Genomic DNA, 22109 nt, shown 5'->3' on the forward strand with positions numbered 1-22109 from the left:
TTATAAAGCCTTAAGTTGCAACTCTGTGGAGTCCTTCAGAGTAAGCAGACCTGGTAAAACTGGTGACTGGTTATCCGGGCAGGAGTTGGTGCAGCTGAAGCTCTGTTACGACTTGCTTCATTACCTTGGGTTTTCTTCTTTTAACGTCTCCTTGGAAACTTTTACCGTACATCCATCAAAATAAAAATAGTAATTGAAGAGACCACATGCTGGATGGAAATAGTGATGAGGGCCATCTCATCACAGAAACTGTAAGTAAGAAATATGTGCTCCTTCTTTCTGCATTGCTTCCCACAGCACCTAATTTAACCCAGTAATTTCTCAGCAAATGAAAGCAGCAAATGATGGTGAGCAAAGGCAGACAGAAAGATCTAAGTTCAAATCCCAGCACTACCACTTCCTTGTGGAGAACGGAATAGTAATGCCTCCCTCAAAAAATTGTTGAAAGGGTTAAATGAATCTTTGTTTCTTTCTCTCTTTTACGCACACACACAAACACATTTGAAGCATATAAAGCACAGAGAAAAAACATTGAAATGTTCATTAATAACTCACAGCTTGGCATGTTTTTCTGTTTTGCAAGAGATGCATCGCTGGATGGTCGACTGATTAACTCCATAGATTCCAAGCCATGTAAAAGTTCCTCCCACTGAGATTGTCCAAAAAGTGTGCCTCCTGAGAGGATCTACATCAAAGCTATGAGGCAGAGAGAAGTGAGTGAACAAATACATTCCTCTGATGCCCAAATATTATTTTAGGTGATGAGGTCGTATGGCTAAATCTTTATAAAAGAAAAAGTAGCATTGGACATACTCAAATATATTTAGTCGAGATCCATTTGCTGATTGCTCTAATACATTGTGTAATCCACCAGCATCGGCTGATCCTTGAATGAGAACTGTTAAGAAGCCCACAGTCATGACAACCATCTGAAATGCGTCGGTCCACACCACTGCTTTTAGTCCTCCCTGAAATGAAGAGAATGGATGTGAGTTCTTAAAAATGAAGCCTCAACTCTTCCATTTCTGCACAGCCTCTCTGCTAATGCATCTTTCTTTCTCCCTTTTCTCCCTTTCTTCCCCCTTCTCTCCCTCCTCCCTCCCTCTTTCTCAATCTCTCTCTCTTTCTCTCTCCCTCCCTCCCTCCCTCCCTCCCTCCATCCCTCTCTCTTTCTCTCTCTCCCTCTTTCTTTCTCTATTTCCTTTCTTTCTTTCCTTCTTTCTTCCTTCTTTCTTTCCTTCTTTCTTTCTTTCTTTTCTTTCTTTCTTTCTTTCTTTCTTTCTTTCTTTCTTTCTTTCTTTCTTTCTTTCTTTCTTTCTTTCTTCCTTCCTTCCTTCCTTCCTCCCTCCCTTCCTTTCTTTCTTTCTTTCATCACTGAGCACCTTTTATGTGCCAGGTTTATTGAGGATGATCACCTGGGACTTGCTTGTACAATTTGAGATTTTATTTTTTGTAAATTTAGTGCAGTGAATAAATTTGGGGAAACTGAGATGGTAGGCTACTGAAAAAGAAGAAAAGAACTAGGAAGGAATGATAGATTCCAGACACTCATGGAGAAAGGTGTTTTAAGAGCTAGAGGATGGTCAAATAATGAGGTGAGCAAACCAGAGTGTCAGGAGGGTGAATCTAACAGTAGACCTCTGGAGACAGTGATTCAGCAATAGGTTAGAGCAGTGGTTATCAAACCTGGATCCTTCTTAGAGTCACTTGGGGAATTTGGAAACAAACAAACAAAAAAACCAGTGACTGAGCCCCATCTGCAGGAATTCTGAATAAATTGAGGTCTGGGCTGGGACCCAGTTCTAAGTGTTTTTACAGCTCCCCAGGTGATTCCAATGTACAATTCTAGTTGGGACTATGTGGGCAAGAAGAAAGGAGGAAAGAAAGAGGCTGCTGGAGAATCCCTTAGGAACATGGCAAAGGTGCCATGAGCAAATTAGGAAAGATTAAATGAAGTGATATATTTTTAAAGTACTTTGAAAATGAATAAGCACTATGTGAATGAAAGGATGTGGTATTTTTAACGTTGAGACATAGAATTACCCCCGGTTACTCCCCCAGAGTGTCAAGAACTTCTGTGAAAAGATGACAGGCATCATCTTTATCTTGAGAAGAAAGAAGACACTGGATTTGTCTCATCATTTCTTGTGTAAAGTTAAAATGCAATTTAAAAATAGACATAAAAGTCCCTTCCACATGTATTGTATTTCTATATTCTGTTCTATTTCCAATTTGAGAAATATTCAATCTCTTACTTCCACCTTCCAAGAGTGGTATTTTGATTTTCTTTAAAGACATTAAGACTTCTAAACCCAAATCACAATATCATATTTTAGTGATATGAAGACCAAATATCAAAGACCTCAGTTTTCAGAGGCTACTTGGCATGGTTTATATGCATAAACTTGAACTTGAGCTAGACCTGGGGCAAGAGAACAAACCACTTCATCACCACTTTAACAAATGTGCTTCAAAAGGCAGATTAAGGTAACTATAAGCTACCATGAAAACTTCTCTGATTCTATGACTCCTTCATACAGCAAGAGACACACACGCCCACACACCACTCATCTACAATCCTGACTGTGCCTTGAGTGTCACTTAGGTATTTTAATCAGTCTGTTGTTTTGGTTCTACTGTTTACCTCCCTAGATTGTAAACTCTTGGATGGCAGGAATCACTTCTTTCTTTTTTTCTTTTTTTTTTAAATCTCTTCCACTGGTTATCTTAGCTAGGCTACACATCCACAGGATTAACAGAGTAAAGAAACTGCTCTATGAGCAAAAGTGTTAGATAAATGAGCCATCAGTTTGGTGAGACATTGAAGCTTGTGTTCCGGCAAGAGGTAGGAGGTGGAACAAAGGTGTGGTGAGAAGAGGTTAGATGGGTTGATTGACTCACAGACCGAAAGATTTCCAACACTAGGTTAAGAAGTTTACACTTTATCCTGTGAACAATGGGAAGCAAGGAGAGAATTAGGTCAGTCAAGTGGCCTGAAGAGATGGATGTTTTAAGAAGATTAAGTTAACAGAGGCATGCAGGGTGGAGGGAAACACTGAAATCAATTAAGAGGTAGTACATTTAGTTTATTTTTGTATATTGTGATTATTAAAGTATCCAGACTTGTTTCTGACATCTTTTTGGTTTCTATTTGTTCTACTTTTTCTGTATTTTTTTCTTCTCTTGCTTAAATCGATTGCAGTTTTATTTTGCTTTGTTTTAATTCCCTTTTTCTACTCTGATTGTTTTATTTAAATGAGTCCGCTTGAAATTTTGCCACGAATTTTTCATTTAGAGTCTAAATTTTTAAAATGTCTTAATCCCCAGCAATTCAAGGATTAAAAAAATCTTTAAGGGGTTTCCCTGGTGGCGCAGTGGTTGAGAGTCCGCCTGCCGACGCAGGGGACACGGGTTCGCACCCCGGTCCGGGAAAATCCCACATGCCGCAGAGCGGCTGGGCCCGTGAGCCATGGCCGCTGAGCCTGCACGTCCAGAGCCTGTGCTCCACAACGGGAGAGGCCACAGCGGTGAGAGGCCCGCGTACCGCAAAAAAAAAAAAAAAAAAATCTTTAAGTCTAATTACTCTCTTCCTGATTTACATGCTATTGATGTCCAAATGAAGGTTATTCTTTTTCTTAATCGCAAAATTACATATAATAGTAATCATTATTATTATATTATAAACTATATTATTAGATACTATATAAATTATACCATACTATAAAATTATTGTTGTTTTCATTAAGCAATGGAAATTGTTTGACTAGACTTACTAAATGTTTACTATTTTATTTTCTTATCATTACTTCTTCCATCAAAAATTTGATAATTTTCCTTCTTCCCACAGTATTTCCTCTAGGTTTTTCTCAGGGGACGATATGTTAGAGGTAATTTCTCTCAGTTCTTGACAGTCAGTTTCTGAAAGATAGTTTTGCTAAATACACAATTATAACTGACAATTGTTTTCCTTCAGTGTTTTGAAGATATTATTCCATTGTTTCTGGTTTCCATTACTGTTGCTAAACAATGCATCTATTTATCCTCCTATGGGAAGTTACTTCAGAGTCACTAATCTGTTACATACGGCCAGACATGTAAGGAATAGGAGACTATTTTTAATTTAGGTAGGAGGAGTATGTCTGGAATAGAATTATGGTAGTGAGAATGGAATGGAAAAAAAATAAGATAAAACTGTAGTGCAAAGAAATGGTGGGATTTGCAAGTATGAAAATAGAGATAAGAGCATTTTTAAATTGTATGTTATCATGATATATGTTAAAAGAGTAAGTGATATGCACACAAGGCCAAAGTACATGGATGGTGCTATGTGATAATATATCAATTACTTTATTTTTCTTTGTAAAGGAGGAAGGAGAATCCAGCTATCTGGGGACCATTGCCACATTCTTACCTGGTTACTTAAAGCCTCCATATATGATACCAATGACTCAGAAGAATAAAGATTTCTATTGCAGGGCATGGCAAATAATAGGTGCTCAATGAACGTTTGTTGAACTAAACCGATTGTAACAATTATATAAATATAATTGCCAATACCACCCAGGTTCCTTGGTTAAAACTGACCATGTGTAAGACCAAATGTTAAATGTAATCCAAACTTATCCATCTATAAGAGACAAAAACAAGTTGTGGAATCTCAGTTTTACAAAATACCAGCCATCCTTGATCGTTCATGCATTTTGTATTCCTCAACCAGTAGACAGTGAAGTATAAATGCTACCTATGTTTTATAATCACTGTTAATGAGCACATATTTTTTTTCTCAGTAGTTGTATATGGTCACCTACCCTCCGAACACGGAGATATTTCTGTCATTAAATCTTCCCTTAGCCATGGCTTTCTCAAATGAGCCCAGAGCCCAAAATTCTATTAATGGTTGGTACCGAAAAGAATTTTAAACAAAACAATGACACCTTCCTCTGGAAACTGTGATAGATAAGCCAGCATATTTTTATTTAATTGTGGAATAGCAATTTCTGCTATACTTAGATGCCCTGTTGTTAGAAATTAGCCCTTATCCCATATTAGGAGATAGTGCTAAATACTTTTTCACAGCCAGATACATACCAGGGTACAGTAGAATGTGCAAACAATTCCCGTTGCAAACACAGAGCCCCAGAGATCAAACCCAGTCACTATGAAAGGAGAAAAAATATTGAAAGAAGTTTCTCTAAGGAAAGTAAAAGAACAAACTTTATGAGGAAAAAGTCACAATATTTTTGTCTGTGTTCTTTGTGTGCAAATGGAAATCAAATTAGAGTTGTCTCATTAAATTTTCTCACCTCTGATAAAGATTATTTTATTACATTATTATGCCTCAACCCAGCCCATAATTTTCATGTAATGCTAAAAGCCAAATTATTCCTCTTAAGATTCTAGAGCTTCCAATCTCTGCCCCAATTGTTTGTCTGTTTGTTTTTCTTAACAAAGTTAGTCTGAGTATTTTGAAACCACCTAAACGTTGACCATGAATAAATATTTCTCATTATAATCACATAGCACAATTAAATTGAATACTGAGGACTTCTAATATTACAGGTATTATTATTAAATTTCTTTCACTTTTGTTTCTTCTTTCCTTTTTATCCATAGGATTCTTCTTTCAGAGGGGTCAGGTATAAATCTTAAAATAATTACTACAAGCACATTTTGCTCATGTATTCAGAGTACCAACTTCATGAGATTGCTGAGAAAGGACCGTATATTATAGATGACCTTATTTAGTGGTTGTGTATGTACCATACAAAATTGTCAAACTTACTGTTACCAAAGGAGAAAGGGAAGGAGTAGGAATAAGTTAGTAGTATGAGATTACTGAAACACACTACTATACATACCTCACACCGGTCAGAATGGCCATCATGAAAAAATCTACAAAAGTAAATGCTGAAGAGGGTGTGGAGAAAGGGGAACCCTCTTGCACTGTTGGTGGGAATGTAAATTAATACAACCACTATGGAGAACAGTATGGAGGTTCCTTAAAAAACTAAAAATAGAATTACCATATGACCCAGCAATCCCACTACTGGGCATATATCCTGAGAAAACCATACTTCAAACAGACACATGCACCCCAGTGTTCATTGCAGCACTATTTACAATAGCCAGGTCATGGAAGCAACCTAAATGCCTATAGACAGATGAATGGTTAAAGAAGATGTGGTACACATACACAATGGAATATTACTCAGCCATAAAAAGGAATGAAATTGGGTTATTTTAGAGACATGGATGGACCTAGAAACTGTCATACAGAGTGAAGTAAGTCAGAAAGAGAAAAACAAATATTGTCGGTTAACGCATATATTTGGAATCTAGAAGAAAAGTACAGATGAACCGGTTTGCAAGGCAGAAATAGAGACACAGATGTAGAGAACAAACGTATGGATACCAAGGGGGGAGAGTGGGGGTGGGGGTGGCAGTGGTGGGATGAATTGGGAGATTGGGATTGACATGTATATACTAATATGTATAAAATAGATTACTAATAAGAACATGCTGTATAAAAAAAAAAAAAAAGACACAGGTATCCCAGTGTTCATTGCACTATATACAATAATCAGGACATGAAAACAACCTGAATATCCAACGACAGACAAATGGTTAAAGAAGATGTGGTACATATACACACTGGAATATTACTCAGCCATAAAAAAGAATGAAATTGGGTCATTTGTAGAGTGTGGATGGACCTAGAGACTGTCATACACAGTTAAGTAAGTCAGAAAGTGAAAAACAAATATTGTATATTAACACATATATGTGGAATCTAGAAAAATGGTACAGATGAACCTATTTGCAAGGCAGGAATAGAGATGCAGATGTAGAGAACAGACATGTGAACATGGGGGGTGGGGAAGGGGAGGGTGGAATGAATTGGGAGATTAGGATTGACATATGTACACTACCATGCGTAGAATAGGCAGCTAGTGGGAACCTGCTGTATAGCACAGGGAGATCAGCTCAGTGCTCTGTGATGACCTAGATGGGTGGGATTGGGGGGGAGGGTGGGAGGGAGGTCCAACAGGGAGGGGATATATGTATACTTATAGCTGATTCACTTCATTGTATAGCAGAAACTAACACAATATTGTAAAGCAGCTATACTCCAATAGAAAAAAAAAGATAAACAACAAAGATTTACTGTATAGCACAAGGAACTATATTCAATATCTTGTAATAACTTATAATGGAAAATAACTTGCAAAAAAATATATACAACTGAATAACTTTGATGTACAATCTAACAAAACATACTGTAAATCAACCATACTTCAAAGAAAAATTGCCATAACTTCAGTGATTAGAAAACAAGCAATAATCACATTGGGTGTTTGGAACCATGTGGATAAAATCAAGTAACTAGTTATTTACATTGTTTTCAATATTCAGTTTATAGAGCTTTATGTTGTGACAACTACAGTAATTCAAGCACCCTAACCACAGGAATGTCTCCTCAACAAGATGTTGTGTGTATATTTCTCAAGGTGACAAGGCATGTATAAAAATGTTGGACAGTGCAAGAGAGTGTCGCTAGCTCACCTTGATTGAGGGCCAGAGCAGGAGCATACACCACCACTCCTGTGTAGAGAATCTGGTGGAGAGACAAGAATCAGATGAACAGTGAGAAAAGTGACACAGAAAGTAAGTCTGCCTAAAAAATTCCTTATGACCTTAGAGCTACATTTCCTTAAACTTCTTCATCAAACAGTTCAACCCCAGGCACTCTTGTTTTGAAATCCTTGGCTACTGTAACTAATTTGCAGAAGGGATAATAAGCATGCGATGGAGGAAGAGTGTTGGACTTTTAAGATGGCTGCATATTTTGAGATTTTATGGCTAGATCTGGTATATTTCTGAAGGATATGAAAATAGGGTTCAAGTTAAGCTTTTGATTCACCCTTCCACTACCCCATCATACACATATCACCGTGACACAAACACATTTTAGCAATTTGAAATATAAATTTTAGAGTGGAGATGGAAATAATCCGTGATTAGAGCACCACGTAGGGAAAACTATCAACATGGGTGATCTTCATAGGGTGTATATCTTCAAGCTCCCAGACCTGCAGCTACTACACCGATGGAAGTGGATGGAGTCCCATTTAATTTTAAATGAAATTTCACCATTTAGAGATCCATGCGGGGTTTTAAAAGGCAAATATCTACGGACAGGTCAAGGAGCAGTGTTTCCCTCCTTTTCTTGTTCTTAAATCCTTCAGTCAGTGAGTGGGAGTTTTGATTAGAAAAGAGAAGGGAGTTAACTTCTAGCAGAAAGTTCTTGGTGAGTCACGGGAAATGCATTGAGGGTGTCCCACAGGCAAGTGTGGAGCAGAAAGAGGGCACCCTAGAACCCAGGAGAGGAGTCCAAAAGGGGAATGTGGGAATATTGGTTTGAGAGTATAGTCTTAAACAGATTTTCAGCAAAACGGGTATTTCTGGTTCAACATAGTTTACTAGTAAAAAAACAAAACAAAACAGAATTAGTTACCAGATCATTTCATATCAAAAGCAACTTGAACAGGTTAAATAAGAGTTCAAAGTAAATTTAAGAAAAAGCTTTTATTCCCTTGGTGGTTTATTTTATATATATATATATATATATATATATATATATATATATATATATATATATATATATTTGTTTGTCATTATTTGTACAGATATATGGGGTCTATGAAATGTGGAAATACCTTGATAGAATCATTTGTCTTGAAAGTGCTATCCTTAGAAGAAAGTAGTTTCTTCTTAGTGTTGAATCTTTCCTTTAATTGTGTTAATTGCCCCCTGAAATAAACAAACCCATACTTGTCACTCCCCAATCCACCTCTGCAGCAATCCTTACCCCTTACCGTCTGCAAAATATAGATGGCTGTGGCTGCATAGCGAACTGGTTTGTTGAATCGTAGTTGTAAGTACTAGAAAGAACAGAGAGAAAGACATGCAAAGAATCAGCAAGTTTTATGTAAGGGCTGCTAAGAAGGTTTTCTGTTTTCTTGGTATTTCTCTGAGTTTAGTGCTTAGTTTATAACATGATTTTACGCTATCTGTACTTGGGAGAAAAGGAAACAAATTTGGATTATTTAAAGTCAAAGATATAGTAAAACTCAATTTTTGCTCAAGCTTCCCTTGATGGTCAAAGATAAATGTTTTTTATTTTTAAATTGTTATTGCTTCAATAAAAACCAGATTTTCTGGCTCATTATCCAGGGCTCTTCCTAGTGGATATGCTAAAGCCATTATTTCCTTTTATATCCCCACTGTTCCCAAATTCAGCTCAGGCCTTCCTTTCCTCTTTCCCAGATCAATGCAGTAGCCCCCTAACTGACCTCTCTAATTCCAAGCCTTGCCCACTCATTCCACCAACCACACACCTGCTGCATTGATTCTCCTAAAGCAGAGCTCTGGTCATGTCATGCTTTTCCTCAAACTTTCCAGTGATTCTCTATCATTGACAAAACAAAATGCACATCCCAGGCTTGACATTCTAAACCCTCTACTGTCTGAGCCACACTCTTCCTGTCTTAGCTCACATCACTAACCCTCACATGATTTACTCTCCACATAAAATCATTATGTATAATTCAACCAGCATGCTTTGTACTCTGCAGATTTGTCCTTTGTGTAGACAGATTTTCATTGTGAGAGAGCCTCCCTCTCTCCAAATTCACCAATTCTTAGAGAATGGACCTGAGGATATGGGGAGGGAAAGGTAAGCTGTGACAAAGTCAGAGAGTGACATGGACATATATACACTACCAAACGTAAGGTAGATAGCTAGTGGGAAGAAGCCGCATAGCACAGGGAGATCAGCTCGGTGCTTTGTGACCACCTGGAGGGGTGGGATAGGGAGAGTGGGAGGGAGGAAGATGCAAGAGGGAAGAGATATGGGAACATATGTATATATACAGCTGATTCACCTTGTTATAAAGCAGAAACTAACACACCACTGTAAAGCAATTATACTCCAATAAAAATGTTAAAAAAAACAAACAAAAGGATAGCCCAATTGCCATTCCTGTTCCTCCTCATACTTTCTCCTCTGAGCATTTAGGGCAACTATATTAAACTTTTTTCATATGTAATAACACTTGATCACCTTCTGCCTTGTATTTTAGTGTTGGATTCGCATACCTTACTGTATTTGTTTCGTATGGCTACTGTAACAAAATATCACAAATTTGGTGGCTTAATGCAACAGAACTGTGTTCTCTTACAGTTCTGGAAGCCAGGAGTTCAAAATCAATTTCACTGGGCCAAAATCAAAGTGTTGGCAGGGCTCTGCTCCCTCTGGAGGTCTTAGGGAAGAATTTGCTTCTTTGGGGTTTTTGGTGGCTGCAGGCAGTCCTTTAGCTTTTAGCTTTATCACTCTAATCTCTGCCTCTTTGGTCACACTGCCTTTTCTTCTGTCTGTCAAATCTCCTTCTGCCTCCCTCATATAAATGTGTTTGTACTTAAGGCCTACCTGGTTTAACCAGGATAATCTCTCCATCTCAAGATCCTTAATTTATTCAACTTTACAAAGATCTCTTTTTCTAAACCATATAAGGTATCAGTCACAGGTTCCTGGGATTAGAACATTTATTATGATTTTTAGAGGGAGGGGGATGCATTTTTCAGCTTACCACACTTACTTTCCCTGGTACATGTAAACAGGGTCTTATTTTATTTTATCTTCGTCTTTCATGTATTCATTCATTTAACAAATATTTATTACTTGCCCTCTATATGGCATTCTGCTATACAATGATAGCAAATATTATATAGTTCATGTCACAAAAGATTTTACAGATTAGAGGAGACCATTAACAAATTTATACTAAAGTAGTTACAGTGATGGTATGTACTAAAAGAAAAGTTACAGGGAGCTGTGAACACACTAAACAGATGGATCTGATTTACTGTTGGAGGTCAAGAAAGGTATTCCTGAACAAATATTCTAGAAGGCACTAGTATTTGTCTTCCAGTGCATGATAAACATGTACTGAATGAACAAAATAAACGTTAAAAGTAGCAAATGACTTGAGGACTTAATATCCTGGTGGTAGTTCTTGGTAATAATTTCTAATTGGTAGTAGTTCTTACCTAATTTAAGAAAAATCATTCTGATTAACCCAGGAGTTTACTGATGTGTCCTTTTCCTAGAAGTGATACATAAGTAAGTGTTGATTGATGGCTTAAGGTGGAACCTTCTTTGAAACCCTGGAAAAGACTCCTCTTGACAGAATTGTGACTCAGTTTCACACTAATCCACATCTCCCAATTTACTGCTCAACCCTTCCCCCAAGGAAAGAACCACCTTATTTTCAGACCATCTTTCTTCAGACAACACATTCAGTACACTGTGAGTCAGGTAATAATCCGGTGGATGTGTGACTGAGGGCACCAGCTATGAGGAAAATATTTTTAAAGAAGTAAGGAGTAAGGGGATGGAAAAAGATATTCCATGCAAATGGAAACCAAAAGAAAGCTGGAGTAGCAATTCTCATATCAGACAAAATAGACTTTAAAATAAGGACTATTAAAAGAGACAAAGAAGGACACTACATAATGATCAAGGGATCGATCCAAGAAGAAGATATAACAATTGTAAATATTTATGCACCCAACACAGGAGCACCTCAATACATACGGCAAATACTAACAGCCATAAAAGGGGAAATCGACAGTAACACATTCATAGTAGGGGACTTTAACACCCCACTTTCACCCATGGACAGATCATCCAAAATGAAAATAAATAAGGAAACACAAGCTTTAAATGATACATTAAACAAGATGGACTTAATTGATATTTATAGGACGCTCCATCCAAAAACAACAGAATACACATTTTTCTCAAGTGCTCATGGAACATTCTCCAGGATACATCATATCTTGGGTCACAAATCAAGCCTTGGTAAATTTAAGAAAATTGAAATTGTATCAAGTATCTTTTCTGACCACAACGCCATGAGACTAGATATCAATTACAGGAAAAGATCTGTAAAAAATACAAACACATGGAGGCTAAACAATACACTACTTAATAATGAAGTGATCACTGAAGAAATCAAAGAGGAAATAAAAAATACTTAGAAACAAATGACAATGGAGACACAATGACCCAAAACCTATGGGATGCAGCAAAAGCAGTTCTAAGGGGGAAGTTTATAGCAAAACAAGCCCATCTTAAGAAGCAGGAAACACCTCGAATAAACAACCTAACTTTGCACCTCAAGCAATAGGAGAAAGAAGAACAAAAAAACCCCAAAGCTAGCAGAAGGAAAGAAATCATAAAAATCAGATCAGAAATAAATGAAAAAGAAATGAAGGAAACGATAGCAAAGATCAATAAAACTAAAAGCTGTTTCTTTGAGAAGATAAACAAAATAGATAAACCACTAGCCAGACTCATCAAGATAAAAAGGGAGAAGACTCAAATCAATAGAATTAGAAATGAAAAAGGAGAAGTAACAACTGACACTGCAGGAATAAAAAAAATCATGAGAGATTACTACAAGCAACTCTATGCCAATAAAATGGACAATCTGGAAGAAATGGACAAATTCTTAGAAATGCACAACCTGCCAAGACTGAATCAGGAAGAAATAGAAAATATGAACAGACCAATCACAAGCACTGAAATTGAAACTGTGATTTAAAATCTCCCAACAAATAAAAGCCCAGGACCAGATGGCTTCACAGGTGAATTCTATCAAACGTTTAGAGAAGAGCTAACACCTATCCTTCTCGAACTCTTCCAAAATATAGCAGAGGGAGGAACACTCCCAAACTCATTCTACGAGGCCACCATCACCTTGATACCAAAACCAGACAAGGATGTCACAAAGAAAGAAAACCACAGGCCAATATCACTGATGAACATAGATGCAAAAATCCTCAACAAAATACTAGCAAAAAGAATCCAACAGCACATTAAAAGGATTATACACCATGATCAAGTGGGGTTTATTCCAGGAATGCAAGGATTCTTCAATATACGCAAATCTATCAATGTGATAAACCATATTAACAAACTGAAGGAGAAAAACCATATGACCATCTCAATAGATGCAGAGAGCTTTCGACAAAATTCAACACCCATTTATGATAAAAACCCTCCACAAAGTAGGCATAGAGGGAACTTTCCTCAACATAATAAAGGCCATATATGACAAGCCCACAGCAAACATCATCCTCAATGGTGAAAAACTGAAAGCATTTCCACTAAGATCAGGAACAAGACAAGGTTGCCCACTCTCACCACTCTTATTCAACATAGTTTTGGAAGTTTTAGCCACAGCAATCAGAGAAGAAAAGGAAATAAAAGGAATCCAAATCGGAAAAGAAGAAGCAAAGCTGTCACTGTTTGCAGATGACATGATACTATACATAAAGAATCCTAAAGATGCTACCAGAAAACTACTAGTGCTAATCAATGAATTTGGTAAAGTAGCAGGATACAAAATTAATGCACAGAAATCTCTGGCATTCCTATATAATAATGATGAAAAATCTGAAAGTGAAATCAAGACAACACTCCCATTTACCATTGCAACAAAAAGAATAAAATATCTAGGAATAAACCTACCTAAGGAGACAAAAGACCTGTATGCAGAAAATTATAAGACACTGATGAAAGAAATTAAAGATGATACAAATAGATGGAGAGATATACCATGTTCTTGGATGGGAAGAATCAACATTGTGAAAATGCCTGTACTCCCCAAAGCAATCTACAGATTCAATGCAATCCCTATCAAACTACCACTGGCATTTTTCACAGAACTAGAATAAAAAATTTCGCAATTTGTATGGAAACACAAAAGACCGTGAAAAGCCAAAGCAATCTTGAGAACGAAAAAAGGAGCTGGAGGAATCAGGCTCCCTGACTTCAGACTATACTACAAAGCTACAGTAATCAAGACAGTATGGTACTGGCACAAAAACAGAAAGATAGATCAATGGAACAGGATAGAAAGCCCAGAGATAAACCCACGCACATATGGACACCTTATCTTTGATAAAGGAGGCAGGAATGTACAGTGGAGAAAGGACAGCCTCTTCAATAAATGGTGCTGGGAAAACTGGATAGGTACATGTAAAAGTATGAGATTAGATCACTCCCTAGCACCATACACAAAAATAAGCTCAAAATGGATTAAAGACCTAAATGTAAGGCCAGAAACTATCAAACTCTTAGAGGAAAACATAGGCAGAACACTCTCTGACATAAATCACAGCAAGATGCTTTCTGACCCACCTCCTAGAGTAATGGAAATAAAAACAAAAATAAACAAATGGGACCTAATTAAACTTCAAAGCTTTTGCACAGCAAAGGAAACCATAAACAAGACCAAAAGACAACCCTCAGAATGGGAGAAAATATTTGCAAATGAAGCAACTGACAAAGGATTAATCTCCAAAATTTACAAGCAGCTCATGCAGCTCAATAACAAAAAAACGAACAACCCAATCCAAAAATGGGCAGAAGACGTAAATAGACATTTCTCCAAAGAAGATATACAGAATGCCAACAAACACATGAAAGAATGCTCAACATCATTAATCATTAGAGAAATGCAAATCAAAACTACAATGAGATATCATCTCACACCAGTCAGAATGGCCATCATCAAAAAATCTAGAAACAATAAATGCTGGAGAGGGTGTGGAGAAAAGGGAGCACTCTTGCACTGCTGGTGGGACTGTGAATTGGTTCAGCCACTATGGAGAACAGTATGGAGGTTCCTTAAAAAACTACAAATAGAATTACCATATGACCCAGCAATCCCACTACTGGGCATATACCCTGAGAAAACCAAAATTCAAAAAGAGTCATGTACCAAAATGTTCATTGTAGCTCTATTTACAATAGCCCGGAGATGGAAACAACCTAAGCGCCCATCATCGGATGAATGGATCAAGAAGATGTGGCACATATATACAATGGAATATTACTCAGCCTTAAAAAGAAATGAAATTGAGCTATTTGTAATGAGATGGATAGACCTAGAGTCTGTCATACAGAGTGAAGTAAGTCAGAAAGAGAAAGACAAATACCGTATGCTAACACATATATATGGAATTTAAGGAAAAAAAAATGTCATGAAGAACCTAGGGGTAAGACAGGAATAAAGACGCAGACCTACTGGAGAACGGACTTGAGGATATGGGGAGGGGGAAGGGTGAGCTTTGACAGGGCGAGAGAGAGTCATGGACATATACACACTAACAAACGTAGTATGGTAGATAGCTAGGGGGAAGCAGCCACAAGGAACAGGGATATTAGCTCGGTGCTTTGTGATAGCCTGGAAGGGTGGGATGGGGAGAGTGGGAGGGAGGGAGACGCGAGAGGGAAGACATATGGGAACATATGTATATGTATAACTGACTCACTTTGTTATAAAGCAGAAACTAACACACCATTGTAAAGCAATTATACCCCAATAAAAATGTTTAAAAAAAAAAAAGGAGTAAGGAAGTCACTGAGCAAGAAGCTGAAAGTCTCAGCTATCATAGGATAAAAAACAGTGCAAAACTTTTAAGCTGAAGACAACATGGGTTCAAATCACATGTCCTTGGAAAGATTAGTTTATTGCACTGAACGATGGCCACCTCTTTCTAAAATTGGCATTTGTAGGATCTAATTGTATAGTGTACGATAACATCAAGTGCAAGGACAGGAATATAGTGGGATCTTAGTGACTGTAGTAGTCATTGTGGGTGTGACCCCTGGAGCTTATTGGCACTCTCTGTCCCAGTACATGTTGATAGCATCTAACTGCACCATGATTTTCTGCTTGAGGGCTTTATCTCACCCCTTGCACAGGGCAGACTAGAAGTACTTGGGGGTGTTATCATTGTCTTTCAGCCAATGACAAAAGGAAGTTGGACCAGAAATTCCCAGTTATTTTCATTTCAAGGAGGCCAACCCTGATATGTGATCTGCACTGTCCCCCAGAAATCCCCAGTGAGATAGAACCTCCGTTGCTCACAATAACAGCCTGCTCAAAAACATACCTTTATTGGTTTCCTTTTTTTCCATGTCTTACTTGCCACTTGCCTACCAATACTTAATAAAATCATTTCCCCCCAAAATGACTTGCATTAAACTCCTTGTCTCAGAATTTGCTTCTGGGGGAACACAACTTAAGACGGTGGTATTTCTACCAAATATGATTCAAGTGGAGACTGCAAAATTGCTTGTAATGAGCTATGTCTTCTGGTTGACAGGGATTCTTTTCCCATCACATGAAGAACCCAGGATAGCCTACTAGAGGATGAAACCAAGTGTAGTATGCTACAAGCTGTCCCATCTGAGTTCCCCTAGACCAACGAGCCACTAACCAACCCACTAGCTGATGGCAATTACAGAGATGGCCCCAAATAAGAGCAGAAGAACCTTACTGTCTTACTAGACTCTCCTGAGCTCAAGTCAGATTATTGATCCACAAAATTGTGAGCAGGTAAAATTGTTGGCTTAAGAAATTTATTTTGGGATGGTATGTTACACAGCAATAGATAACTGATATAAAATGTGGTATCAGAAGTGGAGAAACGTAACAAAACCCAAACTATGTGATATTGGCTTTGGGACTGTTTGGGATATGAAGTCCAGGAAAGCAAAAGGGAAATTGTTCCTGAAAAATGGAAAGGTAGGGAGAAAACTGCTATAGGAATCAGCAAAAGTCAATGGTTTTAACATGTCAGTTTAGTTCCTCTAAATTCAGTCAATTCAGTCAAACTAGAGAGACAGTATTAAGAAAAATATATATGAAAATAAAAAAGAACTAGATCAGAAGTAAGACACCTTGAATTCTAGTTTGAGCTTTGCCACTATCTCACTCTGTAATCTAAGCCTCTAGTTTCTCATCCATGAAATAAGAGACTGTTCGAACTGCATAATTCTCCATCTGAAAGATTGTATTCACTCACTCACGTATCCAATGGTCATCCTGGATCGGTGTATAGCTTTAAATACAGTCAAAAGTAAAAACGGAAGTTCAGCAGAAAAGTTGCATGCTTTGTGCTTGCTTTTAAAAATAGCACAGGTGGGCTTCCCTGGTGGCGCAGTGGTTGAGAGTCCGCCTGCTGATGCAGGGGACACGGGTTCGTGCCCCGGTCCGGGAAGATCCCACATGCCGCGGAGCGGCTGGGCCCGTGAGCCATCGCCGCTGGGCCTGCGCGTCCGGAGCCTGTGCTCCGCAACGGGAAAGGCCACGACAGTGAGAGCCCCGCGTACAGCAAAAAAAAAAAGTAAAAATAGCACAGGTAACATTTACCATCATGTTCGACTATTTTCAAAACCCCATACCTGATATAGCCACACTATTTTCCATCTCAGGAAATAAGTCCACTTTTCATGTTGGTTCAAGTATCATGGAGCCATCCTTGACTCCTCTTTCTGTCTCACTCCCCACATGCAATTCATAAAATAATCCTGGCACCTCCTCCCCACCCTTTCAAAATTTCACTTGCATCATCCCCTCTGTCTCCACGCTAATACCATCATTCTTGCCTAGATTACAGCAATAGCTTCCTAACTAGACCCCCTGCTTCAGCAGTAAAAACCTTATAATTACCCTCAGCATACAGCTAGAGTAATACTCTTAAAATACAAATCACATTACAGCACTCTTCTGCCCAAACAGTGCAATGACCCATCCCACTGAGAGTAAACACCAATCCTTATAATGACCTAAAAAGGCCTCGTAACATTGGTTTAGACCCTATCACACCCTAAATATGCATTTACAACAAATATTTTGTCACTTTATTTACTGTACTGAAATAATAATAATGATATCTTATACCTACACACCTAATTTCTCAAATTTTAAATATAATTACTAAAATGCCACAGATGTAATTTAAAGGAGAACTAAAAGGAAAGCAATTTACAGGAAAAAAAAAGTGTATAATCTATGCTTAGAAAACACTATGGAAGAAGTAGTAGCCTGGGCATTATAATGAAAAAGTCTGGATTAGAGAGAAGTAGGTAGTTCAGAAACTATTTAGTTTAAGAAGTCCAAGAAAAATGAGAAAGCAGGTAGACATCAGCTCACAGGTAGTGTTAAGGGTAAATAACAGCATGCTGGATCTATTAATGTTTGATAAGAGAAAGAAGAAAATAACTCTAAGTGGAGTGGAGACAACATGATGAGACCAATTATAAACTGTCCAAGTGGAGATAATGAAAATGTATGATAGTGCAAATGAGCTGAGCCTAATTTATAACTTGAGGGTGAGAACAGTTCCTTATGCTTTGACATGGGAGAGGATAGTGACAAAGTAGCACAGGTGACATAGATTAGTCTTGAAATCCCCCTGCATATCAAAACATTTAAATAAGTTGGCTATTGCCAATCCCAAAACACAATGGCTTAAAAACCAAGGACTTAATATTTCTCACAATTATTAGGATTGGCTGGGTGATTCCTCTACTTGATTCTCCAGGGCTGCCATGGGGCTGCAATCAATGGGAAGGTCAGCTGGGGGAGAAAATCCAAGATGACATCACTCACATGTCTGGTGATTGGTGTTGGCTGCTGGCCAGTGTGCTTCTGTTCTTCTCTACTTGTTCACTCATCCTCCAGAAGCTAGAACAACTAGACCCACTTCCTGACATAGCTTATATCAGGACAACATTCCAAGAAGGCAAAGGCAGAAGCTATAAGCCTCATGAGACTTAAGCTCCCAATTCACACATCACTTCTGCCACATGCTATTGGTCAAAGCAAGTCACAAGCAAGTCACCATCCCAGATTCAAGAGGTCAGGAAATAGACTCTACCCTTTCAGTTTTAACTACTTCAAAAGATCCTGGTAAGAATATCTATGGCTAGGTAGCAGAAGATGGATGATGAACAAATAAACATAAATTCAAGTTTCTATACAGAGATTGGTAGAAATTTGGGGACGGTAACAACAACAAGAACAATAATGATAAATAATATAAAACTCTTCCATGGCATTTACAACCTGCCAGGCTCTGTTAAAAGTATTTGCATATAATAACTCATTTACTCCTCACAGACATTCTTTAAGATAGGTAGTTTTATTATTCTTATTTTACATATGTGAAAATCAGGTACAGAGAGGGTAAGTCATTTTCCCAAAGTCATACAGCTAGTTAAGCAGTAGAGCTAGTATTCAAAGCCAAGTAGCCTGAGTTTAAAGTTCACACTTTTAACCCCTATGCCACACTGCTAATTCTTATAAAGAGGCAGTCCCAAAATATGTACTTTACACAATCTGAATTTCTTCTTATTAGGGTACTACAATTTAGAAAATATGTAAAGGGCAAAGGTAAATGGTAAATTAAATTCAGTGAAATGCTTATATGTCGTCCTCTATCTGTACTGTCTCAAATCTCTTCAGTTATATACTTGCAATTGGTTTAATGTAGTAACTGAACTCTTTTACTAAAACTGTACAATCCACTGTACAACCTTGACTAAGTCATTTATCTGTATCTCCGTTTTCTTAGCTGAAAAGTGACAATACACAATGTTCTTTGTGCTTTGCAGAATACTGATGTTAATAATAATACAAGTAATAACATCAGCTTTCCTTCATTGAGAATCTCCTACAAGTTAGACAGTATATTAGATGTTTACCTACATGTTCTCATTTAACCTTTGAAGTAGCCTGGTGGGCTTGACTTTGTTATTTCTGTTCTACAGATGGAAGGTGTATGTGTCTGTAGATGTCTTTGGATACAAGTGTATCTGTATCCAAAGCTTAAGCTTTCCCCAATAACACTGCAATATTTTTTCCCATGATGTATAATTGCCCTGAAAATAAGAGTGTTTTTCAACTATCATGTGTTATCATCAAGACAATGTGTATCACTAGAGAAAAAAACAAGAATAACAAAACATGTTCAAGTGGAGAGGAAACAGCAACTACCTCCCAAAGTGAAGACGAAGGAAGTAGTTGTCTTACCTCATATGTGCTGGTGATGCCAGATCTGTAGAACACAGGGAGAAAGAGCTCTGATGTGAAGATAATCACAAATGCGTACGCAACGAAGAAGATGATGAAGGATGCCCCAAAGCGGTAGACCTCAGCCGGGGTCCCCAGGACAGTGACAGCGGACATGAAGCTGGCTGTCAGAGACAATGCCACGGGGCCAAAGGTCATTTGCCGTCCCCCAACCAGAAACTCCCTTGAAGTTGCCTTTTTTCTCTCCCTAATGGCAAAGAACACCCCAATTCCAGAGGAAATGACAAAGAGGGCTGCAAAGACGACATAATCCCAAACTTCAAAGTTCTTCACCTCCATGCTGGGAAGTATGGCACCAGAGAGTCACTCTCAACCTGGTCTCAGGGAGAATTTCTTTCCAAAAGCAAAGCTCAGTAGAGTAGATGCTTTTCCAGGAGAGGAGACTGTGGTTGTGTGAAGAGAATGATGACCAGAGGCACTGTGTAGCACTTCGGAAACCAAGTTGTACTCAGGGAAGATCTCAAAAGTTGACGACAAAGAGGGATCTGGTAGTGGTACCAACAGATGAGAACTTGAAATCTGACCCTGGCCTGGAGCTGTCTTTTCCTCTGCTAAAGCATATGCCACAGAGAAGGAATTCGGATGTGTTCCAAAATTAATAACCACTGGGGGTGGAATGAACTTGCCAGATAACATGCTCTTTAATCTCCTAGATTTTTTTAAACTTAAGGTTAAACATTACTGGGAACCATAGAAGTGATACAAGTTCACCACCTCAGCATTTTTAATGAGTGAAACAGAATCTGTAAAATGCCAACACAACTATCACCTGTACCTTCCTTTTGAGTAAGGGAGGGTGAAGGTGTGTCCCTGCAACTCCATGAGACAGTGGGTGTGGGGGAAAAGGAGTAAAGAACGAGGGATCAGGAGACCTTTGCTCAAGTTGGTGCAAACCTAAGTGAGCTGTGATATTGCTGATGAAATATTTAACCCCTCGGAGCTTCATCTGGAACATGGAATAATAACACCTCAGAGGGTTATGATGAGTCTTTAAGTGTCTCTGACTTTCTGACCCTCTTTTTTCTGATCAATAATTAGCTATTATGTGTGCTTATAGTGAAACACCCTGGAACATAATAGAGTTGACTCTCTTTTGACTCTAGGCTTCAGAAAATAAATTTACCAATAATTAATAAATCTTTTGTAGTCCTCAGTTTTATCTTTTCTGTCTCTCCTTCATTTTGACCCATTCACAACTCTTGTACAAAGAGGTTAAGTTTTAGTTAAGACCAGGACAAATGAGAGAAAGAAGGTAAGAATCCAGTTATAGATTCTTTTTCTTATGTGCCTTAAAATTATTTCTATTTTTCCTCTTTTTTATTTTTTTAATGTTACATTGGAGTATAGTCGATTAACAATGTGTTGTGTTAGTTTCAGGTGTACAGCAAAGTGATTCAGTTATACACATACATATACATATACATGTAGATATTCTTTTTCAAATTCCTTTCCCATTAAGGTTATTACAGAATACTGAGCAGAATTCCCTGTGCTATAAAGTAGGTCCTTGTTGGTTATCTATGTAAAATATAGCAGTGTGTACATGTCAATCCCACACTCCCTATCTATCCCTCCCCCCAGCCTTCCCCACTGGTAACCATAAGTTAATTCTCTAAGTCTGTGAGTCTGTTTCTGTTTTGTACAGCAAAGGAAACCATAAACAAGACCAAAAGACAACCCTCAGAATGGGAGAAAATATTTGTAAATGATGCAACTGACAAGGGATTAGTCTCCAAAATTTACAAACAGCTCATGGAGCTCAATATCAAAAAAAAACAAACAACCCAATCAAAAAAATGGACAGAAGACCTAAATAGACATTTCTCCAAAGAAGACATACAGATGGCCCAGAGGCACATGAAAAGATGCTCAACATCACTAATTATTAGAGAAATGCAAATCAAAACTAAAATGAGATATCACCTCACACTGGTCAGAATGGCCATCATCAAAAAAATCTACAAACGATAAATGCTAGAGAGGGTGTGGAGACAAGGGAACCCTCCTACACTGTTTGTGGGAATGTAAGTTGGTACAGCCACTATGGAGAGCAGTATGGAAGTTCCTTAAGAAACTAAAAATAGAACTACCATA

General features: G+C 38.0%; 1 protein-coding gene across 1 annotated transcript in view; it reads right to left on the reverse strand.

The window, feature by feature from the left end:
- The window catches only part of SLC5A12 (solute carrier family 5 member 12), a 48754-nt gene extending 28460 nt beyond the window's left edge, over positions 1 to 20294 (reverse strand). Inside the window, exons 1-6 of the mRNA XM_065882178.1 lie at positions 19956 to 20294; positions 8877 to 8942; positions 7564 to 7615; positions 5089 to 5156; positions 814 to 968; positions 556 to 696 (exon numbers count right to left, since the gene is read on the reverse strand). Coding sequence (XP_065738250.1) covers positions 556 to 696; positions 814 to 968; positions 5089 to 5156; positions 7564 to 7615; positions 8877 to 8942; positions 19956 to 20294 — 821 coding nt within the window. The remainder of the gene's footprint in view (positions 1 to 555; positions 697 to 813; positions 969 to 5088; positions 5157 to 7563; positions 7616 to 8876; positions 8943 to 19955) is intronic.
- Between the last annotated feature and the right edge of the window lie 1815 nt (positions 20295 to 22109).

Source organism: Phocoena phocoena, chromosome 8 (genome assembly GCF_963924675.1).
Source record: "Phocoena phocoena chromosome 8, mPhoPho1.1, whole genome shotgun sequence".
NCBI lineage: Eukaryota > Metazoa > Chordata > Mammalia > Artiodactyla > Phocoenidae > Phocoena > Phocoena phocoena.